At 46.6% G+C, this 26,803-nt stretch overlaps 1 protein-coding gene across 1 annotated transcript in view; it reads right to left on the reverse strand.

The window, feature by feature from the left end:
* LOC139412371 (dedicator of cytokinesis 8) overlaps positions 1 to 26,803 on the reverse strand; it is an 85,631-nt gene that overhangs the window by 17,273 nt on the left and 41,555 nt on the right. The window contains 27 exon segments of the mRNA XM_071159183.1: positions 2,249 to 2,401; positions 2,497 to 2,631; positions 2,943 to 3,039; positions 3,234 to 3,318; positions 3,501 to 3,627; positions 3,759 to 3,941; positions 6,923 to 7,074; positions 7,386 to 7,696; positions 8,409 to 8,572; positions 8,790 to 8,903; positions 9,103 to 9,252; positions 9,359 to 9,454; positions 10,190 to 10,285; positions 10,528 to 10,703; positions 14,242 to 14,406; positions 14,609 to 14,843; positions 14,926 to 15,021; positions 15,262 to 15,363; positions 15,926 to 16,070; positions 16,179 to 16,249; positions 16,360 to 16,477; positions 20,615 to 20,777; positions 21,042 to 21,135; positions 21,839 to 21,972; positions 22,148 to 22,307; positions 22,404 to 22,484; positions 23,469 to 23,618. Of these exon segments, the coding sequence (XP_071015284.1) occupies positions 2,249 to 2,401; positions 2,497 to 2,631; positions 2,943 to 3,039; positions 3,234 to 3,318; positions 3,501 to 3,627; positions 3,759 to 3,941; positions 6,923 to 7,074; positions 7,386 to 7,696; positions 8,409 to 8,572; positions 8,790 to 8,903; positions 9,103 to 9,252; positions 9,359 to 9,454; positions 10,190 to 10,285; positions 10,528 to 10,703; positions 14,242 to 14,406; positions 14,609 to 14,843; positions 14,926 to 15,021; positions 15,262 to 15,363; positions 15,926 to 16,070; positions 16,179 to 16,249; positions 16,360 to 16,477; positions 20,615 to 20,777; positions 21,042 to 21,135; positions 21,839 to 21,972; positions 22,148 to 22,307; positions 22,404 to 22,484; positions 23,469 to 23,618 (3,753 nt within the window).

Below are 26,803 nucleotides of genomic sequence, written 5' to 3' on the forward strand. Positions count from 1 at the left end.
CTTGTAGTTTTCGAGATGTTCAGGACAGTAACACAGGCTAACGTTACAGTTTTACTAGCATGGCTGGCGGTATACATAAAAGCAAGCTATAAAAAGGACATATTAAAGAATGATATGACATTGCTCAGTCGTGTATTGGCTAATAAAGTAGACTTTGGGGTTGTAAATATTCCCCTTTAAGGGTCTATCTGTTGGTCTACTAATTTCACACCTGTGTGTGACTCTGTCTAGGTCTCTGTCTAGGTCTCTAGGTCTCTAGGTCTCTCTGTCTCTAGGTCTCTCTGTCTCTAGGTCTCTCTGTCTCTAGGTCTCTAGGTCTCTCTGTCTCGATGTTCAGGTCTCTCTGTCTCGATGTTCAGGTCTCTCTGTCTCGATGTTCAGGTCTCTCTGTCTCGATGTTCAGGTCTCTCTGTCTCGATGTTCAGGTCTCTCTGTCTCGATGTTCAGGTCTCTCTGTCTCGATGTTCAGGTCTCTCTGTCTCGATGTTCAGGTCTCTCTGTCTCGATGTTCAGGTCTCTCTGTCTCGATGTTCAGGTCTCTCTGTCTCGATGTTCAGGTCTCTCTGTCTCGATGTTCAGGTCTCTCTGTCTCGATGTTCAGGTCTCTCTGTCTCGATGTTCAGGTCTCTCTGTCTCGATGTTCAGGTCTCTCTGTCTCGATGTTCAGGTCTCTGTCTCGATGTTCAGGTCTCTGTCTCGATGTTCAGGTCTCTGTCTCGATGTTCAGGTCTCTGTCTCGATGTTCAGGTCTCTGTCTCGATGTTCAGGTCTCTGTCTCGATGTTCAGGTCTCTGTCTCTGTTCAGGTCATGTCCAGGTCTGTCTCTGTCATGTCATGTCCCTCTCTCTGTCCAGGTCATGTCCCTCTCTCTGTCCAGGTCATGTCCCTCTCTCTGTCCAGGTCATGTCCCTCTCTCTGTCCAGGTCATGTCCCTCTCTCTGTCCAGGTCATGTCCCTCTCTCTGTCCAGGTCATGTCCCTCTCTCTGTCCAGGTCATGTCCCTCTCTCTGTCCAGGTCATGTCCCTCTCTCTGTCCAGGTCATGTCCCTCTCTCTGTCCAGGTCATGTCCCTCTCTCTGTCCAGGTCATGTCCCTCTCTCTATCCTTCTTCTTCTTCTTCTTTCTAGGTCAGTCCAGTTGTTGTTAAGGGTGTCACAGTCTCCTCCAGGTAATGGAAGGCTTAACCCTGACATGGTTGTGTGTGTGTGTGTGTGTGTGTGTGTGTGTGTGTAACCCCATCTATCTCCACCATCAGCAGCAAAGCGGGAAACGATCTCCCATTAGCTGCGACATAATCACCTATGGATCATCTCTACGGCCCCATTCTGTTAAATCCAACGTGGAGCAAGGGCCTAAACGGCCATCACTGGCATTGATACAATGTGTGTGTGTATATGTGTGTGTGCGTGTGTGTGTGTTGTCCTTGTGTGGGGGGCTCTGAGCGATGACCTCACTCCTTCTCCTTTCTCTTTCCACTATTTGTCATCCCCTCACTCGGTCTCCATCTCCCCTACACTCTCTCCATCTCTCCACCATCATCCCGAAAGATGGCCTCACTTCAACTGTGCACTGGCAATCCATCAAAAACTCTCATTCACCATCCTCCCCCCTCTCTTTCACTCGTTCTCTTCGTATCCATGTCCTCCCTGGAAAAACCCTGGTCTTTTTCACTAGGAACCAAACTGAAGAACGTGGCCCGACACCGGGAGGGGACAACCTGAACTTGTCCAATAAGAAACTTGTGGCAACACGCTTGGCTACGTTTTGCAACGGTGTGCACTAATGAATATGACCCCTGCTTCATGGTTTTATTTAGATGCTAAATGGGATATGGAGAGGTGGTGAGGGGGATGAAAACAAACAAAGAGTGGGTGAAGGAGATCCTTCACATCACGGCTATGGAGGTTGTTTAAAACAGAAGAGGTAAAGGTCATTCACTCTGAATTAGAGATTGTGCCAAGAGGGGAGAAGCTCAGATGACCTTCTGTCCTTCCCTCTCCCTCCCACGCGCCGTCTCCTTCTCCACATCCACCTCCCCCTTTTTCTAACTCGCACATTACTTACAGAAAGGCCGGGACACAGGGGTTAGACAGTGACATATCTCCCTGTTCACTTCTCACTACCCAGAAACACATCACTCAGCAAATGTCTCCACTGAGCTCAAAATAGACATGGAAAAGACATTAAAGCTGGGTGGTAGAGGAAAACGGATGAGACGGAATCAGTGTGTGTGCGTGCGTGTACTCACGTTGGCCGAGCTGAAGCTGCATCTCATGATGAGGTAGAGGGTAGCGCAGGCCTGGCTTCTGTTTCCATCCTCATGACTGCTACAGTACTGGAGCACCTTCTGACACAGGTCGGCACACTGCTCGGCTTCCTCTTCAAACAACAGGTCACCAAACTACACACACACACACACACAATACTGTCAGTATACAAACGCGCATGCAGCACACAATACTGTCAGTACATAGTGTGTACACACACACACCCTACCTTGACGATGAGCGCTCGAAGCGTGCTGAAGCAGTGAGACAGGAAGGTTGTACTCTGGTTACAGGTGAGACAGTGTAGCAACACCCTCAGTACTCCGCCCACTACACTGTCCTTAGTGTCAGCCAACGGAACAGCCTGTGCGGGAGACAGACTGTCATGACAACCAACCACAAGTGAGAGAAATATTACGGTCAGCCAATGGAACCAGAGAGGACATTGTGACGCAGGCCGTGAGACTGATCTACAAACAATCAGCAGTCGTCAATCTCGAACACAACTATATATATATATATATATATATATATATATATATATATATATATATATATATATATATATATAGAGAGAGAGAGAGCGAGCGAGAGAGAGCGAGAGAGAGCGCGAGAGAGCGGACGGAAGAAAGAAGAACAGGTAGAGAGAAACAATAAGGAGAGCGATGTTGTGACCTGTACTATGGTCTCCAGTAGGTCCAGGACAATGAGGTTGGACTCAGTAGCCAGATTCCCACTGATTAGAGCCTCCTGGTCCAGCTCTGCTTTCGTTCTGAGGGTAAAAAGGCACAAGGATGAGACCTCGTTCTGCCTCTATGGGTTCTCTTCCTTGACATTGTCTTCACAAGACACTGCCTGACAATTGGTCTTCTGAGCCATAGTTACCAGGAGAGATGAGTAATACATGTTTGCAAGAATTGCGTATGTACCTGTGTGTGTGTGTGTGTGTGTGTGTGTCTAACTCACTTGTCTTGTCTGTCGTTGGTCTGCCTCCACTGTGTCAGGTCTTTCCTCCAGCGTAGGTTCTCTCTCTGACCTGCGCGGTCACTTCCTGTCCGGGTCAAAGGGTCAGGGATAAGAGGGCAGGCAGGCTCTCGTTCAATCAAAAAGCAGCCTAGGAGTACCATTCTCCCCTTTTCAGCTGCTCTTCAGGAGATGTACTTAGAAGACGTGTACTGTGCATGTCGCTACGGTAGTTCTGACCAATCAGAGAGAGTAGTGGGTGGGACTGACCTCCAACCCGGCGCATCATTTCCCCCCGTGCTCCGATGCCCCTCAGTAGGGAGTCCTCCAGCTGCATCTTGGCCTGCTGGGACTTCTGTAAGGCTTGGGTGCTCACTTTTTCACTGCTCAGCTTCCCCTGCACCACACACACACACAAGTGCAGAGGCATGCACACACACACACAGTGAGAAAAAAAATGTACATATACATCATATTTTACACAAATTAATTAGGTATGTACTCCATGCAGGGTGCAGACATTGTTACCCTGTACTCAAAGCAGGAAACACAGATGGTGAGTAGTTCTAGCAGTCTGTTGAGCTGTGCTGAGGGCATGTCGACAGTCCAGCGCTGGATCAGACTCCTCTCAGCATTCTTCATCACCCACAGGAAACACAGCAGCAGGTTACGACTGGTCTCTGCTGACAAGGTGGCCACCGCCTTACCAGACTGGTAGAGAGGAGAGAGACAGAGTTATACTACTATAGGAAACACATGCACACACAGGGTGGCCACGGCCTTAAGACTTTTGAAGACTGAACGATTTCAGCCATCTTATGCAACAATTTTGCCATTCCAGACAAAATTTTCACAACGTGGGCAAATTCTTAGCTCGTAAACGATTGTCGGACGTCTTGGCTCGTTCAGGCTGACAGGGTCAAGGTCTGCCGATTAAGTGCAGCTACGTGCGATCGTAGGCTCTGACAAAGTTTAAGCAGTGTCCGAATTTTGTTGCCTTAATCGTGTAGTGTGGCTGGCGCTACGAGCCAATCCCGGTGACTAACCAATAGGAACACATTACGATTATTGTGAAGTCAGATTAATATAGGCCTAATAGTTCGATGTAAACGTTTAGCCTACATGCTGCACAATAAAAACTTATTCCCTAATCATCTTGGTACATGACACATCTGAAATCAGGCTACCCGATGGGATATTGTTAAACTTCTTATGGCTTAGATCCCGCTAACGGGATCGATATGACAATAGCCAGTGAAAGTGCAGGGCGTCAAACGCAAAACAGAAATCTCATAATTAAAATTCCTCAAACATACAAGTATTTTACACCATTTTAAAGATAAACTCGTTGTTAATCCCACCACCGTGTCCGATTTCAAAAAGGCTTTACGACGAAAGCACACCATCTGATTATGTTAGGTCAGTACCTAGTCACAGAAAAAAACAGCAATTTTTCCAGCCAAAGAGAGGAGTCACAAAAAGCAGAAATAGAGATAAAATGAATCACTAACCTTTGATGATCTTCATCAGATGACCCTCATAGGACTTCATGTTACACAATACATGTATGTTTTGTTTGATAAAGTTCATATTTATATCCAAAAATCTCAGTGTACATTGACGCATTACGTCCAGTAATGCGTCAATCAATTTACAGAAATACTCATCATAAATGTTGATGAAAATACAAGTGTTATGCATGGAACTTTAGATAAACTTCTCCTTAATGCAACCGCTGTGTCAGATTTTTTAAAAAGCTTTACCCGAAAAAGCACACCGTGCAATAGTCGGAGTACGGCTCTCAGACACAAAAACAAGCCATACAGATATCCGCCATGTTGTGGAGTCAACAGAAGTCAGAAAGAGCATTATAAATATTCACTTACCTTTGATGATCTTCATTGGAATGCACTTCCAGGAATCCCAGTTCCACAATAAATGGAGTCCATCATTTATGTCCAAATACCTCCTTTTTGTTCGCGCCTTGAGTTCACAAATCCAAATTCACGACGCGCAGGCCAGACGAAATGTCAAAAAATTCCATTCATACATCAAATGATGTATATAATCAATCTTTAGGATGTTTTTAACATAAATCTTCAATAATGTTTCAACCGGAGAATTCCTTTGCCTGTAGAAATGTAATGGAACGCAGCTAACTCTCACAGGAACGCGCCTGAATGAGCTCGTGGCACTCTGCCAGACACCTGACTCAATCAGCTCTCATTCCTCCCTCCTTCACAGTAGAAGCCCCAAACAAGGTTCTAGAGACTGTTGACATCTAGTGGAAGCCTTAGGAAGTGCAATCGGACCAAATGTACACTGTATCTTGGATAGGCAAAGAGTTGAATAACTACAAAACCTCAGATTCCCCACTTCCTGGTTTGATTTCTCAGGTTTTTGCCTGCCATATGAGTTCTGTTATACTCACAGACATCATTCAAACAGTTTTAGAAACTTCAGAGTGTTTTCTATCCAAATCTACTGATAATATGCTTATCTTAGCTTCTGGGCCTGAGTAGCAGGTAGTTTACTCTGGGCACCTTATTCATCTAAGCTACTCAATACTGCCACCCAGCCATAAGAAGTTTTAATGCACAAAATGGGCCATGAAAATAAAACGCTCATATAAAGTTTGCACGTGAAAACTCATTTCTAAGATGGATACTTTCCGTAAAAAATGTTTATATCTCACTTCACTCGCGCATTAAGCATAGAGTGAGTCTTGCAACGCTGGTGCTGGGCACATGCGCAGGTCCAATACACCGCTGAAGTTGACGCAGCCTATGTCGGCCTGACGTCGCCTAGCAAGCCAATCAAAGAATGTGACGACAGAACCGGAGCAAAATCGTACAAATCTGGCCCAGGTTGATATCAAGATTTCACATTTGGTAACATCGCGCGGTGTGAAGTGGTAATCGCCAAAGACTGAATCCGAGGTACAGTCTTGCAAAGGCCTTCAGCAGACTGGTAGAGGAAGGGGATTAGAGATGTACACTTTAAAGTGGACAGATTCACTGCAATGTGATCGGAGATGTAGTGTGGCTTATGGATTCTCCTTTTGGAGGAAACAGGTCCCTCCCCCCATCTCACTAAGGGGTTGAGTTGGATGAATACTCCAAGTAGACCAGTCATCGATAGCATTGTGTATAGCGTATATAGGGCACACATTCATCTAGCACAGGCAAGTTGTGAGAGGAGGGACAAGAGTGAAGGTGTTCAGTGGCTGCAGTGTCGCCGTGGCTACCCTTGATGGATGTCTTGTGTTGCTCAGGACAGCCCAGGTCACTTATGATTATAATGCCTGCCCATAAAGCATCTCCCGTGTGTGTGTCTGCGTGAGTGAGTGAACGAGAACGAGGGAGAGAGAGAGAGCTGGCGTCTCAGAATGGATGGAGTGCGGGTGTGCATCTGACAGCTCATCAGTCTACCTCACAGCAGCACACCTGTTACAATGCGCCAACACACAGGCGGACACTGCTAGTCACAAAAAACGCAGAGCAATTATACACCAAGTTTGTGGGCAAGTAATTGACTCCACTAATTGAAATGTTAATAAAATCACTTTGATGCAGTTTGAAAAGCAAGCTTTCTCCAGGTCTGACTGAGGAACTCAAACATACAGTATGTGCTCGGAGGTGAAAAGAGAAAGTCCCACTGATACGAAACCATAGCAACATTCCTAGTCTTACCACAGACGCCATGGAAGGCAGGGCATTCCTCGCCAAGGTGTTGAAGGGGTTGCCGGCGATCGCCATGGCAATAGACTGATTGATGGGCGTGACGTTGTCGGGGTCTTCGTCTGATCCACCCGTCTTGTTCTTCCCTCCGCGAGCCTCGGACACTACAGAGACACACAAGGGTCAAATACTTTTTTTGAAAGTAGTTTCAAGCTTTATTTAGACAGATTAGAAGTTACTAAAGGGTTACACAGAGGTAGAGAGGGGAGAAAGTTGAAAGGGTCGTCTCCGGTGGGGAGTGGCATATTTGTTGAGAGCGGCGATTGTTACCAGCCACGGCTCTGCACCAAACACACAAAACACAGTTCACATAAACCCAGTTCCAAACCAATCAACCAACTCCTTAGCCAGTGTACATTAAGTGCCAATGAGTACGGTCTAGGGGTGGATATGGAAATGCGGCCAAGGCCAGTACCTGTGAAGTCCAGGTAGTTGATGGAGTCAATGATGATGCCCACCAGGGGGAGGTAGAGAGTGGCCACCTTGGCCCTGACCTCAGGCTGGGCACAGCGCTGGTCCAGGTCATGGGCACACAACAGACTGTAGGTGGCGTTGATGGCCTTCATCTGGACCTTACCCCTGTGTGTGTCTACTGACCCCTCTGACTCCATGTCCAGTGCAGCGCTGAGCTCGGTGAGCAGTAGACCAGTAAGGTAGTGCTGCTGTTTAAACTCCTGGGACAGATCAAACAGGCCCAGGATCCTCTGCTCCTGGAAACTACATGAACTCTGCAGAGAGAGACAGAGACAGAGAGAGACGGGGGGGAGAGAGAGAGACGGGGGGGAGAGAGAGAGAGAGACGGGGGGGAGAGAGAGAGAGAGACGGGGGAGAGAGAGAGAGAGACGGGGGAGAGAGAGAGAGAGACGGGGGAGAGAGAGAGAGAGACGGGGGAGAGAGAGAGAGAGACGGGGGAGAGAGAGAGAGAGACGGGGGAGAGAGAGAGAGAGACGGGGGAGAGAGAGAGAGAGACGGGGAAGAGAGAGAGAGAGACGGGGAAGAGAGAGAGAGAGACGGGGAAGAGAGAGAGAGAGACGGGGAAGAGAGAGAGAGAGACGGGGAAGAGAGAGAGAGAGACGTGGGAGAGAGAGAGAGAGACGTGGGAGAGAGAGAGAGACGGGGAGAGAGAGAGAGACGGGGAGAGAGAGAGAGACGGGGGGGAGAGAGAGAGACAGGGGAGAGAGAGAGAGACGGGGAGAGAGACAGAGAGACGGGGAGAGAGACAGAGAGACGGGGAAGAGAGAGAAAGAAGGAGATAGAGAGAGGTGGGCGAGAGAGAGCGAGAAGAAGAGAGCAAGAGGTAGGAAATTAAACGACAAGGAGAGAAAGAGCACTTCACTCAACAATACTTTCCCCCGACTTAACAATACTCCACTATAACCTCAAATCCCAAAGCCAGGTGAGTGCTGCGGACTGGCCGATAGGATTTTGACTGACATGCAGACTGACCTGTGAGGAGATGGATGGGCATGGGGAGGCGGGTGCGGAGGCGGGACTACTGAAGTAAAGGCTGAGGTTGAGGTAGTGCTCATGACTGCACAGGATACGCAGGAACTCCAATCGTATACCGATCATGGTTGGCATGGAAATGCTCTTTGCCGACATCTGGAAATAACCAATCAGAAAGGTTACGGCAGGTCACATGGTTAAGTTAAGTTATTGACATGGGATATGGTCAGCGACATAGAAATAGAGTCTAGAATTGGTCACCTCCTTTGTAGTTATGCTGTAAGCAACTTCCTAGTTAACTACCATATTTTGTAGCGTCACTTAAAATAGGACGGTAGAATATTGTGGTTTGGAAGTGCATTGTGGTAGTGACCTGGTTGCAGTAGTTTTTGACCAGGATGAAGACGAAGCCTCGGTCCATGAGAGACAGCAGGTCATACAGGAAGAAGGCAAGGCTGATGTTGACCTTCTCTGCCTGCTCCATCTCCTAACAACAACAACAACAACAACAACAACACAAACAAACAGTTGATTTTCAGTTAATACCAGTCAACGGTCTCATTAGAGAGACACGAGATCAAACATTTTATTTTAATTAAAATTAGTATTGGAAGTTAAGTGATGATATGATGAATTGAGTCTACAAAAAAAGTGCTAGCGTATATGAATTATACACTGTTATGAACCTTCTGCTGTTTGACCAGGATGGTCCCTATCTCGGCTGTAACCACAGAGACGATGGTGGCGATGTCATCTTTGAAGCGGTCTGAGAAGCGGCTCCTGCGAGGGACGTCCTGCTTCTCCAGCTGAGACACATGCTGGGCCATGCTCTTCACCTGGAGAGAGAGAGAGGCGCACACACACACTTTTTGTAGTCCATAAACAACTCCATTAAGCAAAACGCACTAAGACTATATTGTAAAATACATTGTACACACTTACCAGCAGTTCAAAGAAGAACCAGGCGTATTTGTATACATTCTCTCTGCAGACTCCTGTGCTGACCACCATCTGTAGAGCCAACTCTTCATGGAACTGCTGTCAGAGAAACAGAGAGCCTTGGGTCACTACCACCACTAATACAGTAGTGTCTGCTAACCTATATGTAGAACACAGCGTACTCTTTATAAGAACCACATCCATCCTGACTATCTAAGTGGTACTTCTTATAAGCTAAATACAACCTATATGTTAGCTAGCGAGATAGAGAGATAGAGACAGTCACATTAGAGCTGATGGCTACAACCCTCAGTTCAACACAAACCAGAGCTAGCCAATCCACTGTGACCCCAGCCAGGGAAATCAGATACACCGTTTCAAGGGAAGGGTCTGGTCTTACTTGCACATGGCTGACAACACAAGAACAGCATCTCAAAGTGATTTCATTTTGAAACACACACACACACACACACTCTGATGTCTGTTAAGTCTGAGACTGTGTAGAACCTCAGGTCAACGTCATGTTCAGCTTCTATATCACATGCAGTGTAGTTTGCTCCAGAACCATAGAACCACACATCACACTATATGGAAGATTTTACTGGCTACTACGTAATATCCCAACGAGATGTATAAATAGCATTCTACTCAGACTGCAAATGGGGATGTTATTGTCAGTGTTTAGCCAGTATGAAAGACACAGTAGTTTACAGAAGTTTACATGTTAGTATATGCTCTGGCCTTCTCAGTATAATACTGCCCTCCACTGGTGACTGTTGGTATCACAGTTGTGAATAACGATTTATTACGGGGGCTCTTTCTAGTATGCGTTACCTTTCTGTTGGAGGGCCGGGTCCCGCCTGTAGACCTCTGAGGGTGGCTGCTCGAATCCACATAGGTGGACATACGACAGCCTGGGTTGTTGTAGCCCTGACGGAAAAGACCGCAACAACGGGGTGGTCATGAAGAACCTGAACCACACTGAACCATCTGGGTTATTGGTGCTTTAGAAACACAGAGACAAACAGACATGCCTTCGTCCCAAATGGCACCCTATTCCCTATATAGTGCACTACTTTTGACCAGGGCCCACAAGTTGCCATTTGGGACACAGACATGGATTTGCCGTGTGTGTTACCCACTCAACCACGGCTCTGCATGTGTATCAGTACCTTAGCTGACAGGATGTTTTTGACCTCTGTGTCCTCTGCACTGTGTGGAGCAGGGATATCAGGGTTGCTGCTGCTGCGGAGCCGAGACTGCAGTAACATGGCTCCTACTGTGGAGGCCGAGGCCCGCCCCATAGTACTGTAGCGGCCCTCAGTGGGAGGTAACACCCCATCTGGACCTGGACACACAGGGGAGAGCCATGTCACTGGCATGATCTACCTGGTCACACCTCGCTTTACACACTGAACCTAAACACTAAACCTGCACACTGATCCCAAACACTAAACCTGCACACTGAACCTGCACACTGAACCTAAACCTACACACTGAACCTAAACCTACACACTGAACCTAAACCTGCACACTGAACCTAAACACTAAACCTGCACACTGAACCTGCACACTGAACCTGCACACTGAACCTGCACACTGAACCTGCACACTGAACCTACACACTGAACCTGCACACTGAACCTAAAGACTAAACCTGTACACTGAACCTGTACACTGAACCTGTACACTGAACCTGAACCTGCACACTGAACCTACACATTGAACCTACACACTGAACCTGAACCTACACACTGAACCTAAAACACTAAACCTGCCACTGAACCTAAACACTAAACCTGCACACTGAATATAAACCTGCACACTGAACCTAAACACTGACCCTACACACTGAACCTGCACACTGAACCTAAACACTACACACTGAACCTACACACTGAACCTACACACTGAACCTACACACTGAACCTACACACTGAACCTACACATCTATATTGGGCTTGGAAAGTTTGGAGGTGGGGAGTGGAGTGGGAGGTTTATTGGGGGAGAGGGGGGCTGTGGGAGGGTCTCGAATGCTAGAGGGGCAGCTCTTGGGGGAACAGTGGGGGATCTTGGATGGTTGGTGGCCTGGCGGTTGGGAGGTTGGGCCTGTGGCCAAGAGGTTATTCAAGTCCCCAATTATTTGACTTTGTGGGAGATCTGTCGATGTGCCCCTGGGTGGGAAGCTTGACCCTGGTTGCTCCTGTGGGTCGCTCTGGACGGGAGTGTCTGCTAGATGACTGAATGTAATGTAAATGTTGAGCGGCTTCACTGCAGGTAAGAGGAAGTAAGAATCAAGTGCGAGGAGGGGATGCTGTGGGATTATTTAAGATACTCTTTGAAGAGGAAGGGTTTCAGATGTTTTCAGACGATGGGCAGGGACTCTGCTGTCCTAGCTTCAGGGGGAAGCTGGTTCCACCATTGGGGTGCCAGGACAGAGAAGAGTTTGGACTCGGCTGAACTGGAGCTGCCCTCCCGTAGGTGTGGGAGGGCCAAGAGACCAGAGGTGGCAGAACGGAGTTGGGGTGTAGGGTTTGAGAATGAGCCTGAAGATAGGAAGTACCAGGGTCTTGTAGTGGATCCGAGCTTTGACTGGAAGCCAGTGGAGTGTGCGAAGGACCGGGGGTGACATGGGAGAATTTGGGAAGGTTGAACACCAGGCGGGGTGCAGCGTTCTGGATTAGATGCAGTGGTTTGATGGCACCGGCGAGGAGCCCAACCAACAGCGAGTTGCAGTAGTCCAGGCGGGAGATGGTAAATGCCTGGATTAGGACCGGCGCCGCTTCCTGTGTGCGGCAGGGTCGTACTCTACAGATGTTGTAGAGCATGAACCTGCGTAGCAAGTCACTGCTTTGATGTTTGTAGAGAACGACAGGGTCACGCCAAGGTTCTTTGCATTCTGGGAGGGGGACACCATGGAGTTGTCAACTGTGATGAAGTTTTGGCAGTGCAGAGAGCCTCCAGGACACAAAGAAGAGCAGTCTCGGTTGAGTGACACGTTTTGATGGTTAGGGTGAAGAAGATGGTTCTGAGAGAGATAGTGTGAGAGTCGGTCAGAGACAGCACGCATAAGTGTTTTGGAAAGAAAAGAAAGAAGGGCCTGTAGTTTTTGACATCAGAGGGTTCGGGTGTTGGTTTCCTGAGGAGGGGAGCGATTCTGGAAATGTTTGAGTCAGTGGTCTGGGATGAGGGAAGTGAGAAGGTCTCCAGAGATGGTCGAGAGAAGGGAGGAGGGGATGGGTCGAGCGGGCAGGTTGTCAGGTGGCTGAACCTCACTAGTCGCAGGATTTCATCTGGAGAGAGGGGGGAGAAAGAGGTCAAGGCGTAGGGTAGTGGGAGTGGGACCAGTGGATTCAATAAACTGAGTGAATGAAGAGCGGATGTCGACAATTTTCTTTTTAAAGTGGCTGACAAAGTAATCTGCAGAGAGGGAGGAGGTGGGGTGGAGGATTAAGGAGGGAGGAGAAGGTGGAAAAAGTTTCCTAGGGTTAGAGGCAAACGCTTGAAATCTAGCGCAATAGAAAGTGCTTTTAGCAGCAGATACAGAGGAAGAGAAGGTAGAGAGGAGGGAGTGAAAGGATAATAGGTCCTCCAGAAGTGAAGTTCTCCTCCATTGCCTCGTAATGAGTCACTCAGCCACAGAGCAGGAGGGGAGGCCCGAGCCGGCCGGGAAGAAAGGGGAAAGGATAAAGTCATAGCATGCGTAAAGGGAGGTTAGTAGGGTCGAAGAGGCAGGAGGATTTAGCAGAAGGGAGATATGATAGAAGAGGAAAAGAGTAGAGACAGAGAGAGAGAGAGAGAGAGAGAGAGAGAGAGAGAGAGAGAGAGAGAGAGAAACAGAGAGACAGAGAGACAGAGAGACAGAGAGACAGAGAGACAGAGAGACAGAGAGACAGAGAGAGACAGAATCATCTGGGTAGGAGCCGAGTGGCTAGGGTTGGAGGAGAGGGAGACCGAAAAAGAAACAAAGTAGTGATCAGAGACCTGGAGGGAGGGTTGCCTTGAGATTAGTAGGCAAACAGCCTCTAGTGAAGAGGAGGTCAAGAGTATTGCCTGCCTTGTGAGTGACAGGGGACTGCAAAAGGTCAAAAGGTCAAAAGAGGCAAGGATGGGAAGGAAAGAGTTGGAAATAAATTAATCGAAGTCAGACATCGGGAGGTTGAAGTCGCCCAGTACAAAGAGCGGTGAGCCATCGACAGGAAATTAGGTTATCAAGGTGTCAAACTCATTGAGGAACTCTCTAAGGGCACCTGGTGGGCGATAGACAACGTAAACGTAAACGTAAAGCTTGAGTGGACAAGTGACAGTGACAGCATGGAATTCAAATGAGGAGATGGACAGGTGAGTGACGGAGAAAAGACAAAATCTCCACCGGAGAAATGAGTGGCCCTGTGCAGTGTTCTCTGGGGTGATCCATGTCTCCATCCGGGCCAGAAAGTCTAGGGACTGAAGGGCAGCATAGGCTGAGATGAACTCGGCATTCTTGACTTCAGATCGGCAGTTCCAAACGCTGCCGGAGACCAGAAATTCCACGTGGGTTGTGCGCGCAGGGTACACTAAATTAGAAGGGTTGCAGCTAAGGGGTGGGGAGCGTCTGTAAAGCCTACAGGGAGAGGAGCAAACTGGGATAGAAAACACACAGTTGCCAAAGCTACAACAGAGCAAAATGAGATCATCTGAAAAGAACTAGGTAAAATACTATAGCAATGTATTGGTGTAATTACATTGTTACCCTTCATTTAAATGAGTACTGTTTCATGTATCTTATCTGCAGTTACTGTGTTCAGCGAAGCATATTCTAGTAGTGCTCACGAGGCAAATTTCATGTAAAGTGACGTCCAGTCTCTTACTCCCATCACCATGACAACGTGTCTGGTGGTACCTACCTGTGTTGAGGAGATCCCGGGGAGGGTCGGCCAGGCGGAACACCCAGTACAGGTATGTTGCTAGGAGACCGTTCCTACCCTGCTGGTCCCTGGCCAGCTCCTGGCTGTTGTGGAGACTGTTGACGATGGACACCACCGACTCAAAAGCTATCTGGGCTAGGTTGGCTAGGAAATAAATACATGCACACACACACAGTTAACACAACACAGGTCAAACACATCAGGTGAACTCTCCCACTTCCTGTCTGTCCTTCCAGTGGAGTGCCTGTCCTGCTCTAGCCGTCTGTCTGAAAGCCCAGGACAGTGACGTCCCCCTGGGTGCCTGTCTGTCTGAAAACCAAGGTGACGTCCCCCTATATATAGGTACCTATCTGTCCAGCGATGACCATGGGCTGCATGATGAGGGTGAAGAGTTGATCTAAGACCAGGTGGAGGTAGAGGACCAGAGGTTCTAGTCTGGAGGAGGGCAGGGAGATGATGCTCAGCTTCAGCTCGTGCTCCAGCTTGTTCTCCGGAATCTTCTCTTCCCGAACCCGGAGTGGGAACGTCGCTCCGCCCTTCAGGGCATGGCACAACTTGAAGAAACGCTCCAAGTGGTTATCCTGGGGTGGGGAAAGGGTTAAAAAATATATACAAAATAGTGTGTGTTTGTGTGTGTGTGTGTGTGCATGTGTATAGACTCACCTGTGTGTGTACAGAGGACACAGCCTGTATCTCCAGGTTGAACACTCCTTTGTGGCTCTCCATCCACCTGACTGGAGGGACCTGAGGGGGAATTTTCTGCAGAGAGAGAAAGAGAGAGAGAGTGAGACATATTATTAATTCTGAGCCTACTCACAAGCCTTGCGCTTCAACAAAAAATCTAAACCCAATCAATAAATTAGTAAATCAATCAATAAACGGCAAATAAGTATATTCTATCCACAAGGGGGAGCCACTCCTCTTCACATTCTACAGATATATATATATATATTTTTTAACGGTTGTCTGGAGAACTGAAATGGACAAATGAACGGTTACCTCAGGTGAGTGCAGTGAGTAGTTGACAGGCAGTCTGTCCAGGGCGATGGGAAGGCAATACTGACCAGTCTGTAATCTGTCACAACTCAGTATAGGCAGCCACTACAGTACACAGAGGGATAGACAGTGCATCAGCTAGCAGCACACATTGACTATTGACAGACACTATGGACACCCACGTACAGGAGATAGACTATCTACATATCATTGAGGAGTATCACTTACCAAACATATTGATCATACATACACATGAATGAACTGTTGTGTGCATCGCCACGTTCAGTAGAGTAGCTGCTGCATGTTCATGTAAGACCACGTGAAACCAGTGTGATCCAGATCAGATGAGACCAGGGACCGTATTTATAAAGGCTGTGTTTACACAGGCAGCCTAATTCTGATCTTTTGCCAATAATTGGTCTTTTGACCAATCAGATCTGATCTTTTGCGCATAATTGGGCAAAAAGATCAGAATTGAGCTGCCTGTGTAAACGCAGCCATTACGTCTCAGAGTAGGAGTGCTGCTCTAGGATCAGTATTGCCTTTTCGATCACAATGAATACGATTACATGGACAGGGGGGAGCTGATCCTAGATCAGCACTCCTACTCTGAGGCACTTCATGACTATAGGCCCAGGTGAGACCAGGTGTGAGGGATCAGACTTACAGAGAATCCTATGAATGTCTCACTGGTGGCTGTCTGGTTCTGTTTCTGTTGACAGCTGATGTGGTAGAAGGTAAACAAAAGGTGGTGTCTCTCAGTCAGCCTGGCAGGCAGAGCTATCTTCACCTCCTCATAGAAGTCTGGAGACCTGAGTCCCAGTCACACAGAGAACACAGAAAAAAATGAAGCTTATTATGTTAGAAAATGTAATATGCATTTCATGCAGTAGTTGTATTATTAGTATCTATCCACTTGCTTGTTATGGTACGTGACTGGGGTGTATACTTCTTGCACAAACTCAGGACCATTTGATTTTCCAAAAATGACCTAGGAGGAAAAAGAAAGCAGAGTAAAATCGATAAAAACGCCCCCAAAAATGTCACAGCGACACACATTGTGTGTGTGTGTGTGTGTGTGTGTGTGTATGTCAAACTCACAGGCAGCACACAGCTTGGGTCTTCTCCACTCATAAACTGGATTTTAATGGTGATGTTCCTTGCTGAAGTCAGCCTGTTGACAAAGTTGAGCCGCTGGGGGTACACATAGAACAGGTTCCTGGAGAGAGGGACAGAGAGAGAGAGAGAGACGAAGGGAGAGAGAGGGACGGAGAGAGTGAGCGAGAGACGAAGGGAGAGAGAGATAGAGATTTTTCACAGTACATCCTCATGGTGGATAGGATGGTCTGGGCATTTAAGAGAGAATAATAGTTCCAGGAAAAACACTTGGGATATGCCAATTATCTCTCCTTCCTCCCACCTGTTCACTTCCCTTCACTGATTCGAAAGGAAATAACTAGCATAAGAAATATGGACACTCCCACGAGCCCATGCCTCCACTAATCCAATTATTTTAGATTTGTGGGAAGTAGTGAGTAAATGCACACTTCAGGAGAAAGGATATATTAAAAAGGGACGCAGCCCAAGCTGTACTTGTAGCCTGTGAAAAGGTCTGTGCTAGCCGGGATCCTTGGGACGTCCCTACCTTATTGAAGTTGAAATTTTAAATGGTTAGGGTTAAAGTTACGATTAGGTTATGGTTACGTTTAGGGTAGGGTAGGAGTTAAAATTAGGATTATGGTTTAAGGGTAGGGACTTCCCAAAGTTCTTGGATAGCACCGACCCCTGTTAAATGCTAGTGCATTCGGTCAGGTCAGATAGTCAGGAAAAACCCATTAGGCATGTGCAGAGCTCCCACCTCAGAGTTAAGACAGCCTGAGCTTGCACATCAATACTAGACCACTAGATGGCACTCTGTGGAGCTAAGTACAAAATGCATGATATTGCACAATTACACGGCATCAAAAGCAACATAACAAATGTGGTCATCTGTCCTGAGACAGGAGACACACTCTTAGGGTGTGTCCCAAATGGCACCCTATTCCCTATATAATGCCCTACTTTTGACCACTGCCCTATGGGGAATAGGGTGCCATTTTTAGCGCAAAGAGGAGGAAGGAGTGAAGTGTTGACAGCACTGGGGATTGTCTCAGGTCAGACTCTTGGTAGAAGAGTTTACAACGTTGATAGAAACTATGAGGCCTGAAGCTACGTGCTCATTGCGCTGTGGTCAGTACAATCACACCTAGAGACTGGCTGTCTAACATGTGTAAAGCTCACATGAAGGGAAATGTATACATGGCGGTAAGAATGGAGACAGTGAATACACTGTTAGGGGTAGTAAGTAATGGACCAACAGTGCTTGAAGCTATACTACATGACCAAAAGTATGTGGACACCTGCTCGTCAAACATCTCATTCCAAAATCATGGGCATTGACATGGAGTTGGTTCCCCCTTTGCTGCTACAACAGCCTCCACTCTTCTGGGACGGCTTCCCACTAGATGTTGGAACATTGCTGCGGGGACTTGCTTCCATTCAGCCACAAGAGCATTAGTGAGATCGGGCACCAATGTTGGGCAATTAGGCCTGGCCCACAGTCAGTGTTCCAATTCATCCCAAAGGTGTTCGATGGGGTTGAGGTCAGGGCTCTGTGCAGGCTAGTACACGGGGGCATTGTCATGCTAAAACAGGAAAGGGCCTTCCCCAAACTGTTGCCACCAAGTTGGAAGCACAGAATCGTCTAGAATGTCATAGTATGCTGTTGCGTTAAGATGTCTGTTTACTGGAACTAAGGGGCCTAGCCCGAACCATGAAAAACAGCCACAGACCATTATTCCTCCACCACACTTTACAGTGGGCACTATGCATTTGGGCAGGATGTGTTCTCCTGGCATCCGCCAAACCCAGATTCGTCCGTTGGACTGCCAGATGGTGAAGTGTGATTCATCACTCCAGAGAACAAGTTTCCACTGCTCCAGAGTCCAATGGCGGTGAGCTTTACACCACTCCAGCCAACGCTTGACATTTCACATGGTGATCTTAGGCTTGTGTGCGGCTGCTCAGCCATGGAAACCCATTTCACGAAGCTCCCGATAAACAGTTATTGTGCCGATGTTGCTTCCAGAGGCAGTTTGGAACTCGTTATTGAGTGTTGCATCCGAGGACAGATGATTTTTACGCGCTACGTGCTTCAGCACTTGAGAGTCCCGTACTGTGAGCTTATGGGGCATACCACTTCGCGGCTGAGCCATTGTTGCTTCTAGACGTTTCCACTTTACAATAACAGCACTTACAGTTGACCAAGGCAGCTCTATCAGGGCAGAAATGTGACACTGACAAGTTGAAAGTCACTGAGCTCTTCAGGACGGGCCATTCTACTGCCAATGTTTGGCTATGGAGATTGCATGGCCGTGTGCTCGATTTTATTCACCTGTCAGCAACGGGTGTGGCCTAAATAGCCGAGTCTACTAATTTGAAGGGGTGTCCACATACTGTATAGACAGAAGTACTGTATATCACAAAGGTGAGTACACCCCTCACAGTTTTGTAAATATTTGAGTAATTATTTTCATGTGACAACACTGAAGAAATGACACTTTGCTACAATGTAAAGTAGTGAGTGTACAGCTTGTATAACAGTGTAAATTTGCTGTCCCCTCAAAATAACTCAACACACAGCCATTAATGTCTAAACCGCTGGCAACAAAAGTGAGTACATCCCTAAGTGAAAATATCCAAATTGGGCCCAATTAGCCATTTTCCCTCCCCGGTGTCATGTGACTCGTTAGTGTTACAAGGTTTCAGGTGTGAATGGGGAGCAGGTGTGTTAAATTTGGTGTCATCGCTCTCACACTCCCTCATACTGACTGGTCACTGGAAGTTCAACATGGCACCTCATGGCAAAGAACTCTGAGGATCTGAAAAAAAAAATTGTTGCTCTAAATAATGATGGCCTGGGCTATAAGAAGATTGCCAAGACCCTGAAACTGAGCTGCCAAGACCATACAGCGGTTTAACTGGACAGGTTCCACTCAGAACAGGCCTCGCCATGGTCGACCAAGGAAGTTGAGTGCACGTGCTCAGCGTCATATCCAGAGGTTGTCTTTGGGAAATAGACATATGAGTGCTGCAGAGGTTGAGGAGGGGGGGGGGGGGGGGGGATACACTGCATCAAATTGGTCTGCATGGCTGTCGTCCCAGAAGGAAGCCTCTTCTAAAGATGATGCACAAGAAAGACCGCAAACAGTTTGCTGAAGACAAGCAGACTAAGGACATGGATTACTGGAACCATGTCCTGTGGTCTGATGAGACCAAGATAAACTAATTTGATTCAGATGGTGTCAAGCGTGTGTGGCGGCAACCAGGTGAGGAGTACAAAGACAAGTGTGTCTTGCCTACAGTCAAACATGGTGGTGGGAGTGTCATGGTCTGGGGCTGCATGAGTGCTGCCGGCACTGGGGAGCTACAGTTTATTGAGGGAACCATGAATGCCAACATGTACTGTGACATACTGAAGCAGAGCATGATCCCCTCCCTTCGGAGACTGGGCCGCAGGGCAGTATTCCAACATGATAACGACCCCAAACACACCTCCAAGACGACCACTGCCTTGCTAAAGAAGCTGGGGGTAAAGGTGATGGACTGGCCAAGCATGTCTCCAGACCCAAACCCTATTGAGCATCTGTGGGGCATCTTCAAATGGAAGGTGGAGGAGTGCAATGTCTCTAACATTCACCAGCTGCGTGATGTCGTCATGGAGGAGTGGAAGAGGACTCCAGTGGCAACCTGTGAAGCTCTGGGGAACTCAATGCCCAAGAGAGTTAAGGCAGTGCTGGAAAATGATGGTGGCCACACAAAATTTTGACACTTTGGGCCCAATTTGGACATTTTCACTTAGGGGTGTACTCACTTTTGTTGTCAGCGGTTTAGACATTAATGGCTGTGTTGAGTTATTTTGAGGGGACAGCAAATTTACACTGTTATACAAGCTGTACACTCACTACTTTACATTGTAGCAAAGTGTCATTTCTTCAGTGTTGTCACATGAAAAGTTACTCTCAAATATTTAAAAAAAATGTGAGGGGTGTACTCACTTTTGTGATATACTGTATAGTGTTTGTTCTTTGGTAAATACATTCTGTCTAACTCGCTAAAGGCTATATCCACCGACAATGAAGTGATGAAATGAGCTTTGAGGAGAACATGCAGAATATGCAATATTGGGAAAGGTGTTTGCCTGTGTGTGTTTTGTATGCATGGACTGGTGTGTGTGTGTGTGTGTGTGTGTGTGTGTGTGTGTGTGTGTGTGTGTGTGTGTGTGTGTGTGTGTGTGTGTGTGTGTGTGTGTGTTCACCTGTAAGTGCTGTGGGGAACATAGACCTCACTGGAAGGGAACTCCAACACCTCTTTGATAGGTCTCAGGTTCTTCTCAGCCACTGGGATGACTGGGATCAGCTCAGCAGAGAGACATGCCGTTGGGTTGTCATGGACCGGGGTCACATCCAGTTTAATCATACCTAACATGGACCATGTCAGAAATAAGTCAAACACAGTCTCAAACTACACAAATTCTTCAGAGAGATATTTCAAAGTAGGTCACACGTAAAGGAACGTTGCAGTCCCACTTAGACACATAAACCCAGGCATAACATTTACACACACACACACACACAACTAGCTCTTAGAACTCGTACATTATAGTCACGTGCTATTGGGTGGAACGGAGTGAAACAGCATACAGAGATAGCCAGGTCTTTCTGTGTGGTTGAATGGAGGATTACCTGATATGGTTTTAATTCTTCTCTGCAGGGATGAGAACTTCTTGATGTCTGCCAGGAACTTGAACAAGTCCTCATCACTCAGACGGTCCCCTTCCTGAAACACAGCAGGATCCTAGTTCAATCAAATACACATGGGTTTGTGTTCATCTGTAGAAAAAGCAGAGCCCAAAAAAACGTTCACCATGTGCTAAAAACAACAGTGTCGGACAAGGGCTTTCTGCATAGCTGAAGAGGTGTGGTGGGGATGATATACTGTCTCAAGAGTTAAACAGTGTGAAGATGCAGTGTTGCACAGCAGACCTCTCATCTTTTCCAACAACTAAACATACTGTAAGAAAGTGACAAATACTTGGGGCACATATTGAGGGGTGCAACTATTGAGGGGTGCGACACCGATTCTTGGGCTTATCCACAGATGATAATAGGATGGAAAAATGCACCCTTGCTGTGCGATGCTATTCCATGCATGTCTGCTATGTGGATTATGTCCTTCCTTCCTCAACATTATAATTATTTCTCAATACTGATGACGGAGCAGCTCCTAGAGAAATATTACCATCTACGGTTGCAAATATTATGGAGAATTTACGGTAAGTGTATATGATATCTGGTTAGATATGGCCAGGCTTTATCACATGTTTGTCTGCTCTGTGGATTATGTGTGAAATTAAATAATTTCTTGTCTCGAGGTGACACCCACAACGTTGAGCATATCGGTGCTAATATCGCTGTAGCGATGCTTATATTGTAGTGTGTGTGTGTGCATGTATTGTTTTCTATAGCGCATGTGTCCAGACCTGCTTGCAGAAGGTGCTGATGGTGATGGTAGCAGGTTTGAAGGCAGACATGTTACACTGGTCTTCCATGGTAGCGAACCTCTCAGAGTTCCTCCTGGGCAGCTGGCCTCTCTTATCCAGACTGCTGGATTTACCTGGACAGGGGAATTGAACCATGACAAGTCCCTCAAGTTAGGTACAGAAAAGGAAAGTAAGGTAAACGTAAGGTACGATCCAACAAGCCTTGGACTCATCAGATCAAGAGTAAACCAGCTTATCACACTCGCACGCAAAACAATTAAACAATCTCTCAGACACACACACACTGACCATTGAGGCTGTCAGAGTCGGTGGTGTCCCGGTCCAGCGTGGCGGTGCTGATGACGTTCATGATGTTGACCGTGGCCCAGGCGAAGGGCATACGGTAGCGACCCAGTCTCTGACAGAACGTCTCTGACTGGCTGCGCAGCTTCTCCAACTTCTCCTTATTCTGATCCAGGGAACCACACATAACCACAATTACAACCTATAGCTGCTGTGTGTGTGTGTGTGTGTGTGTGTGTCGCGCCTCCTCATGGCACTCTACCTTCGCTGAGTCACTCTCCTTCATGACCATGTACGGTTCAGCACAGTCACTGATCTCCCCCTGCTGCAGCACCTTCTCTATCTGAAACACAGCCAGGACAAGCTAATACTGTACACAGGTGTCTATGGTCAGTGACATAAAATATGTTACCTTAACACAAAGGGCCCAGTTCCCCGATCGCGACGGGAACTTAAGCTTACGAGTGTTTCAACAGTGCATCTTTCCTACAACGCCCGAAGATGTGACATGCGTTTCCCAAAACACCACGCAGAGAGACCGGTCGTTGAAGCATGTGTCAATACTGATAAGATCGAAAGGGACCACTTCTCTCAGATCAGCTTTCTCCATTCAACTCTTTCCCTGACATTATAATTATTTCACAATACTGACGATGGATCAGCTCCCAGATAGATATTACCACCTAAGGCTGCAAATGCACGAAATCCCCAATTTGGCACATCATTGCGCACATGTGAGGCTAGACAATATATTGGGGCAAATTACAGACAGTAGCCTACAAGTAGCAAAAGATAACTCAAGGGATTGGACAAGAAATGTATTTCAATATGATTGACATAGGCCTATAGCTTACTGTTAATATTTGAATGCAGTAATCTCGGTTTTCATTTTAAGCATATTTTTATACGTATCAATTGCAAAAACATTGGCAACTTTGTATTTGTAGTCTACTTTGTTCTGATGTTATTGGTGGACAGAGAGATGGATAAACCATGTGATTCTATGTTTAGCGGAGATCTTGTGTGTTTAAAGTGACGTGGGAGGGCAAAAAAAAAGCATCTAACGACACTTAGCTGAGGCAGGTTTTTGTGGTTTTGGGAAACAGCGCAGAGATTTAATGATGCTCCTACAAAAGGTTCTAACAATGAACTTAAGAGGAACTCAAATGATAGAGGCACCATGGGAAATATGTGAGGAGGTAGATAGGTCTATAATGTTTACCTTAATGACCAACAACTGGAGATCTATGCACAGTATAGGTATGCGTATTACCTGAATGAGAAAGTACTGTAGATAGATGTAGGTGGATAAGATGGTGTTTCTTACCTTGATGACCAGGTAGATATCTGGGGAGGGGTATGTGATGGAGAAGATGGCTGCTCGGGAGAGGGTGGAGTGGTCCGTCTGTGGCGTGTGGGGTTTCAGGAACCCTTTAAACTGATCCGAGTTCAGATCACAGTAGAAGTTCTCGGATATCTGAGGAAGTCGAACATAGAAGGTCAACGCTGGAGTTCACCTTCGTAGTGGATTGGACCAACTCGTTGCAAAACGTTTTGCTACGCTGTGCCGTAATGTGACCCAGTAGAGAAATTAGTATTGGGACAGGCCCTTTTCCCTCATCCTACATTCCAACTGGTTTCTGTCCGACAGGCTTTTGACCATGTGACTTTTTTAGAGGTTGGGATCATGCAGAGAGCTGTTGAACCCACTCCCCCACTCAGCTAAGAGCTCTACTATAAATCACCATTCTACTACAGATGCAGTCAAATATATTGGCACCCTTTCAGTTTACAATGGAGTGCAATGGAGCAGAATGTTCTGTTCTTTCTTTTCAAACCCATTTGAATGGCTATTTTTATCCTGTAGGCACCTGGGGCCTCATTTATAAACTGTGCTTGTGTACAAAATATACCCCCCAAAAAGTGTGTGGTATACAGCATAAATGTATTTATTTATTTGGACACCCAGTAGTTTTTTCAGAAGCATCAGCTACTCTACCTGGGGTCCACAAAATTACAAAACATGACAAGTAACAAAACACTGCTAGACAAGGACAAGCACACAAACACAACGCTATACAAACAATACACAAATAAAATTACTGCAAAAGACTAAAACATTCTGCCAACACAGTAAATAGACCGGTAGCTTATGTAGCATTTTTAACAGTATGGGTAGGATACAGTATTGCTGCGCAATAGGAGTGCGACATCATAAACCTATTTAATCTCAGAGTTTATGGCAGGACATAGAAACCCAATAATCGATTGAAAAACTAAATATTGAACATACATAGAAGTGTGGACTGTAGCAGTTAGCCTACTTTAAAATAGTTTCGAACATACAATCTATCTTGCAGAATGCGCGGACATGGCACTTGCTATATAGGCAGCTAAGAGTAACAACGTGAAGGCTACTGTTCCTGCGCGTTCCACACACATCTCAAAACATTCTGCCCACACATCTACGGACAATGTGATCAAAATTGCCATTGCTCTTTCTTATAGAAACTGTCGTGACCTAGTTCCAATAATCCCCAAAATACAGGGGGTTATTGTTACCATAAAAAAAAATAATAATAATTCTTCCGAAACTGAGTTTTAACACCCGTTCGCACACGCACGGTTTTACGACAGGTCCCATATTTAACGGGAAACATGCATAGGCCTACATGGAAGGCATGCGCTAAGTTTATAAATCTCAATATTTCTGGACATGCAGACTTTTCAGAAAAAGCGCATTCAGAAATGTGGTGTGAAATTTACTCAATAGTTTACGCAATGGTTATAAAAGGGCCCTGCAATTTACCACAGGTGAGATCAATTACACAGTATACGAAAATCATTGCCTCCAACTAACCAAATGAATGTGAATTGTGAATAATTTTGTCTAGGCCATTTACAGTGCATTCGGAAAGTATTCAGACTCCTAGACTATTTCCACATTTTGTGGTGTTACAGCCTTATTCTAAAATGGATTAAATCGTTTTCCCCCCTTATCAATCTACACACAATATCCCATAATGACAAAGCAAAAACAGGTTTTTAGAAATATAAGCAAACAAAAATGCAGATCCTTTACTATATACTTTGTTGAAGCGCAGTGATTACAGCCTTGAGTCTTCTTGTGTATGACACTACAAGCTCTGCCGATCCTCTCAATCTCTGTCAGGTTGGATGGGGAGAGTCGCTGCACAGCTATTTTCAGGTCTCTCCAGAGATGTTAGATCGGGTTCAAGTCCGGGCTCTGGCTGGGCCACTCAAGGACATTCAGAGACTTGTATGTATGTTTTCATCAAGGATCTCTCTGTTCTTCGCTCCGTTAATCTTTTCCTCAATCCTGACTAGTCTCCCAGTCCCTGGCACTGAAAAACATCACCATGCTTCACCACCATGCTTCACCGTAGGGGTGGTGCCAGGTTTCCTCCAGGTGTGAGGCTTGGCATTCAGGCCAAAGAGTTCAACCTTGGTTTCATCAGACCAGAGATTCTTGTTTCTTATGGTCGGAGAGTCCTTTAGGTGCCTTTTGGCAAACTCTGGAGCACTGTCAGAGTTACCATAGGGTTCTTGGTCACCTCTCTGACCAAGGCCCTTCTCCCCCGATTGCTCAGTTTGGCCGGGCGGCCAGCTCTATGAAGAGTTTTGGTGGTTCCAAACTTCTTCCATTTAAGAATGCAGGAGGTCACTGTGTTCTTGGGGACCTTCAATGTTGCAGACATTTTTTGGTACCTTTACCCAGATCTGTGCCTTGACACAATCCTGTCTCAGAGCTCTTAGGACAATTCCTTCGACCTCATGGCTTGGTTTTTGCTCTGACATGCACTGTCAACTGTGGCACCTTTTATAGATAGGTGTGTGTCTTTCCAAATCCTGTCCAATCAATTGAATTGACCACAGGTGGACTCCAATCAAGTTGTAAAAACATCTCAAGGATGATCAATGGAAACAGGATCTCATAGCAAAGGGTCTGAATACTTATGTAAATAAGGGGGTCTGAATGCATTCCGAATGCACTGTCTGACCATTTATGATTTTAAATCTACATTTGTTTTTATTTATTTTTTCTTATTTGTCCTGTGCTGCTGTAAATCAAACAAATACACGTGTAATCACACCCAAAAAAGTATTATTTTATTTTTTTATGCAAGAGTGCCAATATTTACTAATATGCAACTGTTCAGGGAAGTCAGGAACCAATACACACAGTCAGTCAGGAAAGCTAAAGCCAACTTCTTCAGGCAGAAGTTTGCATCCTGTAGCTCCAACTCCAAAAAGTTCTGGGACACTGTGAAGTCCATGGAGAACAAGAGCACCTCCTCCCAGCTGCCCACTGCACTGAGGCTAGGTAACACGGTCACCACCGATAAATCCATGATTATCGAAAACTTCAACAAGCATTTCTCAACGGCTGGCCATGCCTTCCGCCTGGCTACTCCAACCTCGGCCAACCGCTCCCCCCCCCCCCCCCCCCCCCCCGCAGCTACTGGCCCAAGCCTCTCCAGGTTCTCCTTTACCCAAATCCAGATAGCAGATGTTCTGAAAGAGCTGCAAAACCTGGACCCGTACAAATCAGCTGGGCTTGACAATCTGGACCCTCTATTCCTGAAACTATCCGCCGCCATTGTCGCAACCCCTATTACCAGCCTGTTCAACCTCTCTTTC

The sequence above is a fragment of the Oncorhynchus clarkii genome, chromosome 6, assembly GCF_045791955.1.
Source record: "Oncorhynchus clarkii lewisi isolate Uvic-CL-2024 chromosome 6, UVic_Ocla_1.0, whole genome shotgun sequence".
Lineage (NCBI taxonomy): Eukaryota > Metazoa > Chordata > Actinopteri > Salmoniformes > Salmonidae > Oncorhynchus > Oncorhynchus clarkii.